At 43.3% G+C, this 17,103-nt stretch overlaps 1 protein-coding gene, 1 long non-coding RNA gene, 1 other non-coding gene and 1 pseudogene across 3 annotated transcripts in view; 3 read left to right on the top strand and 1 right to left on the bottom strand.

The window, feature by feature from the left end:
• Positions 1-17,103, bottom strand: part of LOC142460102 (E3 ubiquitin-protein ligase RNF213-like) — a 134,456-nt gene that overhangs the window by 62,745 nt on the left and 54,608 nt on the right. Inside the window, exons 25-28 of the mRNA XM_075562324.1 lie at positions 6,321-7,476; positions 5,247-5,440; positions 4,927-5,082; positions 480-4,091 (exon numbers count right to left, since the gene is read on the bottom strand). Coding sequence (XP_075418439.1) covers positions 480-4,091; positions 4,927-5,082; positions 5,247-5,440; positions 6,321-7,476 — 5,118 coding nt within the window. The remainder of the gene's footprint in view (positions 1-479; positions 4,092-4,926; positions 5,083-5,246; positions 5,441-6,320; positions 7,477-17,103) is intronic.
• Positions 1-17,103, top strand: part of LOC142460103 (uncharacterized) — a 122,206-nt gene that overhangs the window by 71,534 nt on the left and 33,569 nt on the right. The window contains exon 2 of the long non-coding RNA XR_012786501.1: positions 6,258-6,423. This is a non-coding gene — a long non-coding RNA (uncharacterized LOC142460103). The remainder of the gene's footprint in view (positions 1-6,257; positions 6,424-17,103) is intronic.
• LOC142460382 (U6 spliceosomal RNA) lies at positions 13,930-14,036 on the top strand. The gene has a single exon (XR_012786594.1). It is a non-coding gene; the product is annotated as a U6 spliceosomal RNA (small nuclear RNA).
• On the top strand, positions 15,915-16,840 carry LOC142460245 (histone acetyltransferase type B catalytic subunit pseudogene; annotated as a pseudogene).

Below are 17,103 nucleotides of genomic sequence, written 5' to 3'. Positions count from 1 at the left end.
CAAATGCCCTAGCCATACTTCTCAACTCAGCTCAGCTCAGGGACATCTCCGGAAAAAAGGCTCATCTGCTCTTGTCTCTGGATGTTCTTTGTCTCTGTATAGCTTTCTCACAGGATAGGGACTTTCTTATGTCTGCTCACGACTTAAGGGGAAAAACAACACAGGTGTGTGTATATACCCTCACTGTGCTCAGCTCAGTACTGACACATGGAACTCCATTTGCGGAAGAAAATAGTCTATGTGGGGTTCCAGTCTACACAGAGCCCGACACTGAAAGATGCGCTCAAACACCGATTACACCGCACTGAAACATACGCTTTGGATCTCCTCACACTTCATGTGGGAAAGGTCAGAAGTCTCAACATCCAGTCTCAACTATTACAGCCTTCAAAACAATCTGAAATTCTGGATACTAGGTATTCCTGAAAGCTTTGGTGAAAGAGGAGAAAGAGAAACACGTTGGGAACTAAGGTAATCACCTCTGTGAAGATGACACGGTGTTCCAGGTCGAACAGGTGCAGCTGAGCCTGAAGGAAATCCGCAAAGGAGCTATGCTGCTGCTTATAATAGTACTCTTGTGAGAGCGATCGGGCCGCAAATGCCCCCAGTGAGCATGTGCTCAGCCGGACCACAGCATCAGGAGTGGCACAACCCAGCAGGATCAACTTGGCTTCCTCCAACACTGCGTGGTAGAGGTCGCTGGGCAAGCCCTCGTGACCTTGCCTTTCTGTGACCTGAAGCACCACAGAGGCACACGCGTCAGAGTGGTAACCAATGAAGACCTCAGGTGGGCTGTATTTGTGTTTGACTATGAAAGGATCAGCTTCCACGTGTATGAATTTCTCTACCCATCCCTTGAGTTCTTCTACAATGTTCTGCTGCCACTTCTCCAACACGGTGTTGATATCCAGATAGTGCTTCTCCAGTCGGTTGATGAGAGGAATGGGGAAATGTCTGTAGACAACATCTTTCTCTTCAATGACGATCAAGCGGAAGTCTGGGTGAACTCTGCACTTGACACGATGGGTCCCCAGGCCAAGGTCCACGTACTTCTGACCACCCAGGTAGACATAGTACTGGTTGAGGGCGTCGTAGAGGCTCTCGTAGAGGTTCTGCAGATTGAGCAGGACTACCATCTTGCCAGTTTCCATGCAGATCTTCACGCGGTTGATATTTCTGCAGATCTGGGTATACTCCTGGTCCTTGGGGAAACTGGACCCAAAAATAATCTCTGGCTGCTGCTGGTCCTTACTGAAGAATGTCTGCTGGAGGATCTGCAGGGCCACATAGTTTTTGGTGAGCACAAGCAAGTAACGACAATCAGCATCTTCCAGCTCTCCTCCTGATCCCTTTGGATGATCCCAGTAAATGTTCTGCCGGATCAGCTGGAGAGTGCCGACTTCTTCAGAGCACTTGGCCTCGGGTAAATTGGCCATAAAAATAGCCAACGTGTTGATGCCATCTTTGCCACTAAAGTTCCGGAGGATGGCCTGTGCGATGTCCTGGGAGGAAGGCTTTTCATTGGAAGCCTTGGCCAAGGCAAAGACCATTTTGATGAGACTGTAGTAGTCACGAAGCCCAAAGAACTCCTTGTCCTGGCGCTGGCACACAGTTTCATAGGCTTTCGCAAAGGAGCCAAAGTACTCTTGGACTCTGGCTTGGATTAACGTATCTGAGTGGCAAATTCCCTTGGCACTCTCGATGAGCTCCTTCTCGTTGGGACTGCCACGTGACACAAAAATGCCCCGGTTCATCTTGGCAGGATCCAGGGCCCAGTTGGAAATGCCTATGAAGCCAACCTTCTTATGGGGTGCAGGGTCTTCTTCAATGCAGCCGTCTTCCAGCAGTGGGTGCAGGGTCTTCAGGGGCATCTTAGGAGAGTCTTCAGCCAGTCCAACCTCATCTAACACGACCACAGAGACGTATTGGTCCAGGTCCTTGCCCTGCTGGAAACGGGCACACTGCTTGAAGGTAGCTATGATTCCCTGGGGAGTGGAGTGAGGGCTGCACTGGAAGGACACCAGGTGGACTTGCTTCAGCTTCCGGAAGAGATCTGAGGAAGCTGCCTGGCCCTGCATGGCATCAGCCACAATTGTCTTTGCAAGGGATTTGGAGCTGCCAGGCTTTCCCACCAGGAAGAGAGGAATCTTCAGCTCAGTGCAGATTACCATCATGAAGACATTCTCCTTCAACGCCAAGTTCTTGGCGATGGTTTTCCTCAGAGGTACACCATTCAGGAAAAGGTCCTGTGTTTGAGTTATTTCCTCCAGGATAACGTTGCTGTCATCATATGGTTCTGGAAGACACCTGCAAATGGCTTGGCGATATAACTCTTTCCTTTCCAAAGAGGCATGGTAGCAAACCCCAATGGCCTGCACCAAAGACCAGAGGACCGGATTTCTCTGAAATTTGGTTTTTGTGACACTTGGTGCACACGGGAAGGAGTCCAGCTCTGACAAGAGCATCTCACTGTGGTCATAAAACCATTTGAAAACTTTCACACATCGTTCCACATCCCTAAGGCTGACAAAACTGCACTCATTTCCTCTCGTCCTCATGAAACCTTGAGAGGCAGCAAGCACTTGTGTGATCAGACGAGTCTCATTTTGGTCTATCTCGATGGAGTCCACTAGTCTCTGGACAATTTGCTGAGTATAGAGCTTTTCAGAAACATCATTCAGTTGTCCAAAGTCCCACACCAGAGGAATCATGCTTGGCGGGAGAGCATGGACACGGTACACTAGCTGTCTCAGAGGAATGGAGCCAAGCGTCTCTGTTGTCTCCTCTGCCCTAACTCTGTAGCCTAACCCAGCTGACTCCAAACGGCGGATCATCTCCTGGGAGTGCTTCCGGTAAGGGTTGCAAGCTGCGATGATGTGCAAACCAGAGTCCTTGGCCAGGGGCTCGCCATTCACTGTGTGATCACACAGAACCTCTTTGATAGAGCTGATGGCTTCTGTCGTGTTGGCTTCATCAAAAAACAAGATGGTATCAAGCTGATATTCGCTTTTATTGAAGACAGCGATGTGTTCTGCCTCCCGGACTTTGGAGTAGATCATGTCCGCAGTGGTTCCTCCATGGACCTTGACCAGCTTCAGAGTCTCAGCATCAACACCCCCACGCCGCAGGTCACTGAGGAATCTAATGAGCCTGGTTTTCCCACAGCCAGTTTCTCCCATGATGACAACGGGGATCCCACACCGGAACCGCATCTCAATGGCAAGGATCTTCAACATATTGTCTGTGGTAAGCTCATAGGTTTCATCAGGGTCGGTGGCCCATTGGATTCCTAATGCCATACATAGCTTTTCAAGTTTCTCATGTCTGGGCAGTCGATCAAAGTCAACATTGAAGGGAACCCTCTGAAGCAACAGGCTCTTGTATAACTTCATTGTCATGATATTTTTCTTGATTACCTTACCATTCCAATGATTGACGGCGTCAAGACTATCATTTCTGTTGGGCTTCAAATGGAAGCCAATGAATGTCATGGACATGTGGTCCCCATTGAAGAAAATATATGGATGTGGCTCTGACTCCCACCTTTTCCTCAGAGTGAAAGGAGCTAGAGCTTCTTCTGTGACCCCATACAAGTTAACCACACACTTCCCTGGGCTTTGGTCCGAGGTGTTCAGGGTTGGTGTCGCAAAATCCCTCGCCATGAAGATCAAGAAGGTCACAACAAAATTCTTGAATCCCCTCAGTGTGTCTCCAATGAAATTATGATTACAGAAGACAGAGGCTTCACAATCTTTGAGCTGGTAATTCAGGAACCGAGCAAAGTTTCGAAGCTCTGACCAGGAAGGGTTCACCACCCCACAGTAAAGCAGGAAATGCTGGAGGCATTCTTCTGGTGTGTCCTCAATAGAGCCCTCTTGGTACCGAAATGTGTCTAGGTTGTGGTTTTGATGGAAGCGCTTTAAATACTGGTATGGTCTTTGGAAGGTTTCGCTGCCGAACTCACTCTGATCCATTCCTGGTGCTCTCTGGCTTGATTCAGGGTCCAGCCCCATTTCTATCACCTCTTTGGGGGGTCTGCACGTGACTTTTGGGAAGACGTCAAGAAAACTGAACTGAGGGGCACGGGTACCCTGGACAGGAGACATATGAAGCAAATCCATGGTTATTACCAAATGACGTCAGTAAAGAAAATGCTCTTTTGTTCTAACGCTCCACAAGGTCTGTATTAGACTGACTTTTATGAATGAAGTCCCATACCTTTCTGGCGATTCCCTTTTCCACTGCTGTGAAGGCATCTGCAGGAGCCAGACGCGCTTTCTAACCCCGTGAACAGTGACAGCCTCAGAAACCCACAGGGTGTCACGATCAGTCAACATGGGCTCGATGGCAGCGAATGAAGACCTTATGGAAGTTGGATTGAGGGAGCACCTGCCTTTGTCTTAAAAATCTTTTAGGAAATTATTTTACAAAACCAACTTCCTAAAATTATGTTTCCCCATTAAGTTTATCCAGAGTGGGGACATCTAAAAGTTAATGGGGAAACTCCCTTAGTTCCAATTTTCCACCAACTTTTTGAGCCCGAGTATATATGTGCATGTGTGTTCCTTTTGTTAAGAAATGCACATAACAAAAGTCTCCTCCAAATTTCAACTGGCATGTAGAAAGATGGCTCTTTCTCTGAGGGGATCGATCTATGGCACTCAGAGCACAATTGGGATTTAATCTGGGTAGAGCACAAGTCTTGAATCAAAACAGCAAACCTACTCTGTGACTGCTATTAAAGAGTGTTTTTATTCTAGATATAATTGAAAAGTGATCTTCAAGACTGAGTTTTCCTATTAACATCCACCTTGGATATTTCACTACAGCTATTGGGCAAACCACAAAACTTACCCCTCCACCCCAGTAAGACCTGAAGCAATAAAAACTCTCCACCACCAAATGAACAGCTGCTCCGTTACATACCCGTCTTGAAGACCTATTTGGCAATGCTCCATTCCCTTCCAGGATTTCAATGATATATAAATGGCGCCGATTCCGAAGCCACATTTTCCCATTTGCATCCATTAAGTATTGTAAAACTAGGAGTTTGAACAGAAACCCCCAAATTCCAGACCGTACCTAAAGACAGAATCACACGCGTCTTAAAATCCTTACACAACCTGGATCATGAGATCTTTCACCCCAAAGGATCCTCCTATTTTATTCTCTGGCAGAATGACACTGGGGAAATGGCCTGTGTCTCCACTAACTTGGATCCCGCCGTTGAAACCCCAGGCACTTACTGAGGAGGTCACGTCAATGTGGAAAAGCACGGGACGTTTCTGGCACTGTGCACTCAGGAAAGGCAGGAGGGCATGCAAGACCTGGCCTTCATCCACTTGGGGCTCCATCAGTCGGATGACCTTGAGAGGCACTTTTGTCCCATTAAATTTCATCTTCAATTTTCTGTGCAGTCTCATCACATAGAGAGATTTTCCTATAATGGCAACACATGGAAATTAAGGCTGTATGATTCATTTGCTTCTCAAGGTTGGTGGTCCCAACCCCCAGCTGCTCCCTAGGAGACATTTGAGGGTAGCTGCCTCATAACGAATTAGTCTTTCTTGAGACAGCTATAGAATCGCTTCTCGGCCTTTGGGCTAAGATCAAGTGTAGAGACATAAAAAGAATCTCTGTGGGTCAGAACTGATTCAATGGCTATGGATTTTATATTGGGTTTTCTCTGTAGAACGTTCAAAGTGATTAGTAATTCACAAAACAGATGCACCGTAACCTCAGATGAAAGAATACAGTTTTGACCCCTCAAATTTCCTAGCATTACCTACTCATTAACTTTGGTGTCTCCCTGGTATAAGTAATAGCAAGCTAGATGTAATTAACAGAAAAAATAAGAGTATGAAGGGAGTTGTAGCAACTTTTATCTCAACAGAAATAGTAATGTTATTGACATAAAGTCAATATGAATGGAGAGATTTTCTCTTCCCAAGCTTGGTGATGTTCACAACGTAAGCTTTCCCTGGAAGCACAGTGTGGGGTTGGGGAAACCAGACAGAGGCTAAGGGGAGTCTCAGCCCCTTCTCAGGCAGAGTCATAATACCTGCCCTGCTTTCAGCCCATCAACACCGCAGGGGCCAAAGGAGTTTAAAACTAAAAAGTTAACAGCAGAGAAGCTTGCCTACAGGAGAAACACTGGGTGCTCACAGGACTTGCCCAAGTAAGCAAAGGCGTCCTGTTCTATCATGGGCCCTGCTTGACACAAACCCACTGAGACTCAATTTCCCCCTGTTGGACAGGAGAAACATCATCAGGTGGTCCCTGGGAGAAATGGAATCCGGAAATCTCAGCTGCCATCTTACCCACACCAGCTCTCTGTGACGCCACCACCCCAACACACATCTTGTCCATGAACACAGCAGCCTCTGACAGGATCTGTGGTGGGGCGTGGAAGTGGCTCGCCAGGTAGGTCTGCATGGCTTCCAGTGTCGCCTGGGGAATGACATGGACTTTGTACTGGCTGAAGGCCGAGGGGAGGTAGCAGTGCTCCCGGTCACGGTCACAGACCAGGACGAGCTGGTAGTCCTCGCGGTGGCGCTGCAGGCACAGGCTCTGGAAGAGCTTCTCCGCCTGGGAGCCCACCTCATAGCTCAGCTGGTCTGCGTACAGCAGGCTGTAGACCTTGTGCCCCTGGGAGCCCGGGGTGAGGCAGCGGCGCAGGAGCAGCGCCACCTCCTCAAACGTGGTTCCTGGGGTACAGAGCAGCACCTCATCATAGGTGGGCAGAGGCTGGCTCGGGGCCTGCATGTAGATGGCCAGGGCGGCCAGTAGCACCTCCGAGTGGCCACAGACGACCAGGTTGGGCTGACCGACCAGCAGGCCGCTGGGCAGCTGTCGCTCCACAGGAGGCCCGCTCACTGTGGACAGGTGAGCCAGACACTGGCCGAGGGCATCCAGGTCCAAGCACTGAGGCAAGAAGATGCACATGCACTCCTCGGACTGCTCCTTGATGGCCCTCAGCTTGCCTGCTAGGCTGGGCTCAGAGGAGAGGATCCGTGATAATTCTGCCTTCACTGTCCTCCCCCGGTCTCTGCTGGCTGATTCATCAGTCCTGCTGGAGGCTTCTAGGACATCATGCCTGGTGCAGTTGGCTTTGATGAAGGACAGCATCATCAGGGCTGCCTCACTGGGCCTGGACTTCTTGAGCTCCGTGCTCAGGTAGACCAGCTGCTCAGCTGTGTAGAAGTTGAGGTGGAAATACTCAGCTCGCTTCTTTTCCACAAGCCTCTTCCAGTGGCCCAGGAAGTGCTCCATCTGCCTACACAGGTCTTCCAGCAGCCTGGCCACCTCCCCACTCCCTGTGAGCTGGCCCACCAGCTCCAAGTGGAAGTCCATGAGGATGGAGACGCCCTCCTTAGGAGAGCAGTACACCTGGGCGCTCCAGGTCCTGAACAGCATGTTTCCAGCAGAGTGAAGGCCGAGGAAGGACTGCACAAGCCTCTGCACGTTGCAGAACACCTGCGGAAAGGGAGCAACAGTGGCCGTTACAGACTGCGCCACAGAGGCCACGGCTTCTAGAACAAGAAAGATGGTGTATAATGTGAAAGACGGTGGTTGACTCTATGACCTCAAACAAATGCTGTTGCTGTAGCTGCCATCAAGGCAGCCCCGACTCACAGTGTCCCACAGTGTGGCAAAATGCTGCCCAGCCCTGCACCATCCCAACGACACGTGTGGATCAGACCCTCGTGACCCAGAGGATGTCACTGGCTGCTTTTCAGAAGTAGAGCATAAGGCCTTTTCTCTACTCCATCTTAGTCTGGAAAGTCTGCTGAAACCTGTTCAGCATCATAGAAACATGCAAACCTCCCCTGAGGGGCAGGTGGTAGCTGTACATACAGTACACTGGTTGGGAATTAACCCTGGTCTCCCACATGAGGGCAAAATTCCTACCAAGAAACCAACAAGGTATCAATAAATGATATTTACCCAAAAAGGCCCTCCGTTCTCATTCATACAATTGACTTAATGGGAGGGCTCTCCAGCAGGCACTGTGTCACTTAAGACCAAGGATATGATTTGAACAGTATAAATGAACTTTAAAGATCATAATAAATGAAGAGACAGTTACATAAACCAATATGCTTTTAGATTTGGGATTTGTGAATCTTGCTCATTTACAGAATGAGTGAAGCAATTTCACTAAGAATTACCCATTGGAGAGGAGACTAACATGGCCACATAGTCGGTGATGCTCTACATGAACCTCCCCACCACCACAGCCCCCCAATAATAATGTTTGAAGCTGTGCAAAGTTGACAGCAGCCTGAGTTCCAGACCCCGCTCCGAGAAAAGCTAACCCTTGTTGATGGTGCTTTGTTAGGAGAAATTGATAAAAAAAATAACTCCTCTCAACCCCCACCTACCCCCTCCCCCAAAAGTGGTGGGTTCTATTCTGCTTTAACCGACCACTTTACTCTGGGGACCATAATGCTGAGTTGGCAGCCCTCTCCCTCTATTCCACTGCTAATTAACAGCATTCTTCCAACAGTTGGGGAGAGGTTGAAGGCGACTTGATCTGGAGGACACAAGGCCTCTGAACCATGAGATGGGAGGGCCCTAAGCCACTCACTGAATGCCAGTCAGATCGGGGTTATCTGAGTCTGCTATGGCCTGACTCCCAGTGTCTGGGTGGACTTCTTCGGGATTGGATTGTGGCAAAACTTCCCTAAGAACCAGGACTGGCCGGCTCTAAGCAAGTGCAAAATCAAGAAGGCATTAGGGGGATAGTTGGCTCAGTATTCCTCTACAGGCCCAAGGCTCAAGATGCTAAAAACCACTTGTGCCTGCAAGCCCATGCCCAAAGCGTAATTGGCCCAACACTGACATATAACCCTCATAGGAGATACTTTTGAATAATACTCTTCTAAATAGTTGCTTTTCTTCCCCCATTGTGCTGGTTTGGTTAATATGTTCCAGGTACCCCCTGGTGACTTGGGAACCTGCCTTGAAACCAGGAATTTGACAAAGGTCATAATTAATTGTTTTCTGTCTTTGACTCCTGCTGAGGGTAGGCTGATGCTGAAATGCCTGCCTATCCTTGACTACCCAGGTTCGGGGATTACTCTGTATTCAGAGGCAAACATAAAAAACAAATGAACAAATAATAACACTGTGTCTTGGAAGCCGCAGTCAATCTCTGTACACTTGCAGAAACAGGATAAAAAATCCCATCAACCACAACACACAGAGAAATGGATATGGAGAAGCTCCTGGAGGAGGAAAGCACCTCAGGGCCTTCTATTAGGGAAATTACAGCAGTAGTCTTCAGTTACTTTAAGCAACCGGAGGAAAAATTAGATAGCAACAGAGAACAAACACAAGTCACAATTCAAGAACCCAGGAATGCTCCTAAAGATCACCTGACAAAATGAATGAAATGTCAGAAAGAATTCAACAATTCCAAAGAGAAATACAAAAGGGAAACACCAAACGATTATAACTGGGTAACATCGTGAGAGAGGAAACCAGCAGGATCACACGCTGGAGACAATAATAATCAGTGATCTTGAAGCTAAATCTATCAAGAACAAAATATAAGAAGATAAAGTTATAACCTCCTCCCACCCCCAAAAAAGCAAACTGAAGAAAATCAAAGAATATTATGGGGCACCATGAAAAGGAACAACCTACACCTGATAAATGTCCCGTAACAGAAAGAATAACTACTAATAAAATAGTCAATGAAATATTAAGTGAGAAGTTCCATAATATCATGACAGAACATAAGACAAAACTATTCAGTAAGTCCAGGGAACTCCCAACACAATGAATCCCCAAAGGAATCACCTGATCATAGAATAATCCAACTTCCCAACATTAAAGAAAAGGAAACATCCTGAGTGTAGCATGGCAACAAACAGCAAGCACATATAAAGATCAGTAGCTTATGTAAGTTCAGACATTCCTACCAAAACCATTCAGGCAAGAAGGCAATACAATAATATATTCAAAATTCTGAAAAGAAAAAACTGCCAACCAAGAATCCCGTGTCCAGCAAAAGTATCCCTTAAATATGAGAGAGAAATAAAAACCTTTACAGATAAGGAAAAACTGAAGGAATTTATAAATATATGACCATCTTTACAAAAAATTATTAAAAGGAATTCTATGGATAGAAAAATCCTTAAGAGCAACAGACAGCAACCTAGAAATATCAGAAAAGAAATTATTATGGAGAAAACATTCTATTTAAGCAATACCCAAAGTGACACAGAATTAAGTGGATTAAAACGAGACACCATAGATAACATTCTGCTACGAAGATATAAATAAATAGAGGTAGGTAGATAAATAAGTAAACAAAAGTACAGGGAACAGAGTAGACAATGCATAGTTGAATGGAGAAGATAATGGAACCATCAACAAAATACAACACACTGTTTTGAATTTGGGGAAAAAAAAGCCAACCTTCAATGAAAACTTAAAATCTCGACAACAAAACAAGATTAAAATTATATAAGCAAATAAGATTTTTTAAAAGTAAAGAAGGTATCAATAAGACAACCACACAAATAAGGAATACAACCAAGGGAAAAAAAAATTGTGAAAACTAAAATCAGTAACACCATTTAAAAAAAATGACCCCAACAAAACCCTATTTATCAAAAACAACACTGAATGTAAATAGATCCAATTCACCAGTTAAAAGATAAAGACTAACAGAGTATATAAGAAAACTTGAACCATAGAACAAAACACGAAATATAAATATGCTGCTTTCCATGAACATAGGGCCTCTACTCAAGTACTCCCGCAATGCCAGACACTTTGTTCTATTAAACTGGCATTCTGTGATGCTCACCTTCACGATACAACCGCTGAAAACAAAGCAGTTGCATAAGCAAATGTGGTGAAGAAAACAGATGGTGCCCGGCTATCAAAAGATATAGCATCTGGGATCTTAAAGGCTTGAAGATAAACAAGCGACCAGCTAGCCGAGAAGCAACAAAGTCCACTTGGAAGAAGCACACCAGCCTTTGTAATGATGAAGTGTCGAAAGAATCAAGTATCAGCCATCAAAGAACAAAAAATCTTATCATTGTGAATGAGGGGGAGTGCAGAGTGGAGACCCAAAGCCTATCTGTAGACAACTGGACATTCTCTTACAGAAGGGTCATGGGGAGGAGACAAGCCAGTCAGGTTGCAGTATAGCACTGATGAAACATACAACTTTCCTCTAGTTCTTTAATGCTCCCCTCCCCCACTATCATGATCCCAATTCTACCTTACAAATCTGACTAGACCAGAGGATGTACACTGGTACAGATCAGATCTGGAAACACAAGGAATCCAGGACAGATAAATCCCTCAGGACCAATAATGAGAGTAGAGACACAAGGAGGATAAGGGGAAGGTGAGGGAGAAATGGGGAACCAATCACAATGATCTACATATAACCCCCTCCCTGGGGGAAGGACAACAGAAAAGTAGGTGAAGGGAGACATTAGACAGTGTAAGACATGGAAAAAGAATAATAATTTATAAATTACCAAGGGTTCGTGAGGGAAGGAGGGTGGGGGAGGCAAGGGAAAAAAATAAGTAGCTGATACCAAGGGCTCAAGTAGGAAGAAAATGTTTTGAGAACGATGATGGCAACCAATGTACAAATGTGCTTGACACAACGGATGTATGTATGGATTGTGATAAGAGTTGTATGAGCCCCCAATAAAATGATTTTTTTAAAAGAAAGAAAATATAGGTCAATCCAAACCCTCCCCCCCACCCTGCACATGCTGCTTACAAGAAAGGCACCTTAGATATAAAGATAAACAAACTAAAATCATAAGACCGAAAAAATATATCAAGGTGATGGCAGTCAAAAGAAAGCTGGAGTAGCAATATTTATCTCAGACAAAATAGATATCAAGGTTAATAACATAATGAGAGACAAAGAAGGTCCCTATATAATTCTGAAAGCTTTCATTGAACAACAAACCACACCATAACTAATATATACATGCAAAATGAAAGACCACCAAAATAGATTAATTCTTACAGAAATGAAGAGACAAATAGATCAAAATATGATATTCGACTTCAATATATCACTTTCAACTAAAGCCTATCAACTAGAAAGGAAATCAACATTTCATAGATATATAGAACATTTACCAAGAAAAATTCATTTCAATTTCTTTTCTAGTGTTCACAGCATATTCTAGAATAGAGATTTTTTAAGTCATAAAGCAAGCATCAATAACTTTTAAAACACTGACATACTACAAATCACTTATTCAGATCACAAGTTCATGAAATTAGCAATTAATCATAGAATGATCAACTCCAAAGAATCGAATACATGGAAATTGAACAACTCTTTACTTACGAACCATTGGGTAATTGAAGAAATGAATAAAGAACATAGCTGAAAGATTCCTTGAAACAAATGAGAACGAATTACAACACATCAGACCTCTGGGACATGGTAAAAGCAATGCTCAGAGGCAGTTTATAGCAATAATTTCCAAATCAAAAAGGCATAAAGAATTAAACACCATAATACATCAACTAAAACAATTGTGGGAAAAAACAGCAAAACAAGCCATCAGATACTAGAAAAAGTAATACAGATAAGGGTAGAAATGAATTAATTATAGAAAAAAATCAATAAGTTGGTTCTTCGAAAAGATGAACAAAATTTTTAAATTTTTTTAAAAAGATGAACAAAATTGATAAAACACTGGCAAACTTAAAGGGCAAAAATGAGAAAAAGTAAATTCTACAAATAAGAATGAAATAGGTGATATACAACAGAATCAAATAAGATTTTTAAAAATCACACAGAATTATGAAAATGTTTATCCCAACAAATATGAAAATCTAAAAGAAATGGATGAATACCTAGCAATGCATTATTTAGTTAATTGACCATCGACTGATGTTGAAAACCTCAACAAACCCGTAACTGAGAAGGAATAGACGTAGTCACTAAAAAAGCCCAACATCAAAAAGTCTGGGACCAGATGGTTTCACTGGGGCACTCTATCAAATATTTAGAGAAGACTTAACACCAACTTCACACACACCATTCTATATGATACAAATGAATTATATACTACCAAACTCATTTTATGAAGCAACTATAACTCTTGATACCAAAGCCAGGCAAAGACAAGACCAGAATTGAAACTTACAGGCCAGTATCTCTAATTAATGTAGACACCAAGATTTCCAGTAAAATCCTAGCCAACAGAATTCAACAAAGCACCAATAATAATCATAATAATACATCACTATCAAGTCACGTTCATAACAAATATGCAGGGATATTTTACTATTAGAAAATCAATGTAGTTCACCACATCATAAAATAAAAAAGAACCATATGATTATAGCAATTGATGAAGAAAAGGCATATCATAAAATTCAACATCCATTTCTGGTTAAAAAAAACTCCATAAAATAGGAACAGAAAGAAAATTTCTCAACATGATAAAAGGCATATATGCAAACTCAATGGCCTGCATCTCACTAGAACCAAACTCACTGCCATCAAGTCCATGCAGACCTAGGACAGGGCAGAAACTTGCCCCTGTGGGTTTTCAAGACTGTAAATGTTTACAGGAATAGAAAGTTCCAACTTTCTCCCGTGGAGCAGACTGGTGGTTTTCAACCGCCAACCTCACTTAATGGAAAGAAATAAAAAACATTCCCCCTTCAAACAGGAACTAGCACAGGTTGCTCTTTAGCTCCACTTTTATTTCATATAGTCCTGGAAGTTTACGCTAGAGTTATATCAAAAAGATATTAAAGGTATTCACATAGGCACAGAAGAAATAAAACTCTTCTTTATTCACAGATGATATAATCCTGTACATAGAAAACCCCAAAGATCCATTAAAAAACTGCTCAAGTTGAAAATTTAGCCAGCATAGCGGGCTATAAGATCAACACACAGAAATCAGTTAAGTGTTTGCTTTGGCAACACATGTGCTAAAATTGGAACGATACAGAGAGGATTAGCATGGCCCCTGGGCAAGGATGACACGCCAATTCGTGAAGCGTTCCATATTTTTTTAGAAAAAGAAATCTGTTAAATGCTTGCATATTAAAGATGCAAAAAGGTATTAAAATAGCTACTGCCAAAAAGATATTAAAATACCAACACCTTTTACAGTAATTACACAAAGATAAAATATTTATGAATAAATCTTACCAGAGAAACAAAAGACCTATACAAGGAAAACTATAAAACACTCCTACAAGAAAACAAAAGAAACTTACACAAATGGAACAAGCTAGGATGCTCCCGGACAGGCACTTTGAAAAATGCCAATTTTACCAAAAATACTTCACAAATGCAATGCAAGTCCACTCCAAATCCCACCACAATTCGTCGTAGAAATGGGGGAAAAGTAACTGCCAACTTTATATGGAAAGGGGGAAAAATTAAGATAAATAAAACAATATTTAAGTAGGAGGCCTTTCACTCCCACACTTAAAACCTCTTATTCTAGCCATGGTAATCAAAACATCCAGGTGCTGATGCAACAACAGATCTGAAGACCAGTGGATTAGATCAAGAAAATAGAAATACAACCAAGTACTGACAGACAACTCATTTTTGATAAAGGATTAAGACATATTAAGTGGGACAAGAGATAGTCTTTTCAACAAATTATGCTGGAAAAACGGAATCTTCACCTGCCAAAGAATGAAATAGGACTCATGCCTCGTGAAAAGCCAGACTGACTGCCGTTCGGTTAACACCGACTCCGAGTTGCCTCCTGTGGGTTCCAAGACTGTGACTGTGCATGGAAGCAGAAAACCCAGTCTTTCCCGCAGAGCTGCTGCTGGTTTCCAAACCACTGACCTTGGGGATCACAGCCCAACACGTAATCACTGCACCACCAGGGCTCCCCCATACCTCACACCACATACAAAAACACACATAAGATGGGTCAAAGATATAAACCATACAACTATAAGCACCATCAAAGAAACAACAGTGAAAACCTTAAAGATCCTACTACCAGGCATAGACACTACCAAACATAATTAAAATGATCCACCTTATAGAAGACAAAAGACTGGGACCTGCTAAAAAATACCAGAGTTATGCATATCACAAGACTTCATCACAAGAATTAAAAAGAGACGGGAGGGGGGAATACATCAGAATAAGGGCTAATCTCCCAAATCTATAGAAAACTCAACATTATGACAAGAAACATTCCAATAACCCAATTTAAAAAATGGGCACAAGACATGGCTAATTTACAGAAGACACCATCAAAGCAGCCAACAGCCACATGAAGAGGGTTCACATTGATCAACAAGAAGAGAATCACAAGGTGGAACAACAACGAAAGTCACCTCGCATAGATCCTTTTAGCAAAATTCAAGAAGAGAGAGAGTAATGAATGCTGGAGCAAACGGATTGGAACACTTTTCTGTCCCCGGGGGACTACAGAATTGTCAGCATGGCAGTCCCTTAAACAAATGCAAATGCAAGCACCTAAGGATCCAGAAGTCTCTCTGCCGGGTACATACCTTAAAGAAATAAAGAATTCGGCACAAACAGACGAAGAACAGCCATGAGCATTGCAGCAATCTTCGGAACAGCAAAATCATGGAAACAATGGAAAACTCTGAACACAGAGGAATGGATAAATAATCTCTTATACACTCGTCTAATGGAATATTATGTATCAATAAAAAACAATGAGCGTTCTCAGCCACGAGTCCTGAGTCCTCGCAGCTCAGAACAGCAGGACTTGGGGTTATCGAGAAACTTTGGGTTGAATAGATGCAGTGGGGAAGAAATTGGCAGAGTACAAATGTAATAGCAGGACAGCCACGGAGCGAAAATCAGTGAAGCTGCTTTTGGTAACAAGGGTCTGAATATCCTTTTACATTATGTTGCTGGTAGCCTACATGTCATGTAGCCAACAATGTCACATGTTAACTATCCATCGAAAGTTGTTGAGAATTTTGATGTTGAAGACAACGTGAGACAGATCATTCACCCTACCTGGATTTTGCACAAATGCCTTTTGATCTTTTCTAGAAAAGGAGGTTGATTTCAAGCCATTTGGAACCTTACTCCATTCCTCCTCTGTTCTTAGTCCCCTCAGTGGAGAGAGCCTTCCCTTTCAGATTTACAAAGCTGACTTGACACGTGGAGGCTTTCGAGAATATCGTGAAAGACTCCATTAGAGAGAGAGGGAGACTCCAGACCTCTTTGATGTGGTTAATGGAAACAGCTGGCTTTATTGATGTGCATGACGACAGAAGGCATTACTTTCTAGTGTCTGAGAAGTCTATGGACGGAACTATGCTCTTTGCGACCACAGGCTACACAATAGCCTATAATTACCATGTGCACCCAGGCAAAACCTTGTTCCATGTAAGAAAGATGCAGATATTGATTCTATTTCCGTGTCAAGGCCATGGCGTGCCACGTCCCGGAACAGACTATACATGCTCCACTGGCTCTCCTTCAGTTCTTGATATTATGGCAGCCCATCCGTCTAAAAGCCATGTGAAATTCAGAGACTTCGTGTTCGGGAAGCTTTGTCAAAGACATGGCAATAGAGGCACAAAAGAAGTTCAAAATAAATAAGCAACACACTAGACAGGTTTATGAACTTCTCCGAATACTGGTAACTGACATGAGTGGCACTGACAACACAGACGCCGTAAACTAGATAATAGAAGACTGATTAGTCCATAGAAGAAAAAGCTGACAGACCTTGATAAGATGAGACAATATCTCAGACCAGAAGAACTAACAAAGCAAATGAATCAAATAGAAATAAGCATGCATCATGAACAAAGCTTTCAGGAACTTGTCATTGAACAACTTGCTCAAGAGTGAAGCTGAAAAATCTCTGTACAGTGTGCTGTGGAAAAACCCATGAAGGCTTTACTTTAACAATCTTGCAAATTTCACTTACATGGAAACTTATCTTTCGTTGAATGTTTTCTTTTGGAGAGATTATATATTTTTAAGTATTATTTCAATCTAGGAGCATACACTGCATTTAGAGACGGTATAGCTTCTGAAATACCACTACAATTGCTTCTGCCCTTACCAGTATAAGCATATAAAATAAATGCTTAATTGTGATTAAAACAATA

This window comes from Tenrec ecaudatus, chromosome 10, assembly GCF_050624435.1.
Source record: "Tenrec ecaudatus isolate mTenEca1 chromosome 10, mTenEca1.hap1, whole genome shotgun sequence".
Lineage (NCBI taxonomy): Eukaryota > Metazoa > Chordata > Mammalia > Afrosoricida > Tenrecidae > Tenrec > Tenrec ecaudatus.
This window is presented reverse-complemented; position numbering and strand designations above follow the sequence as displayed.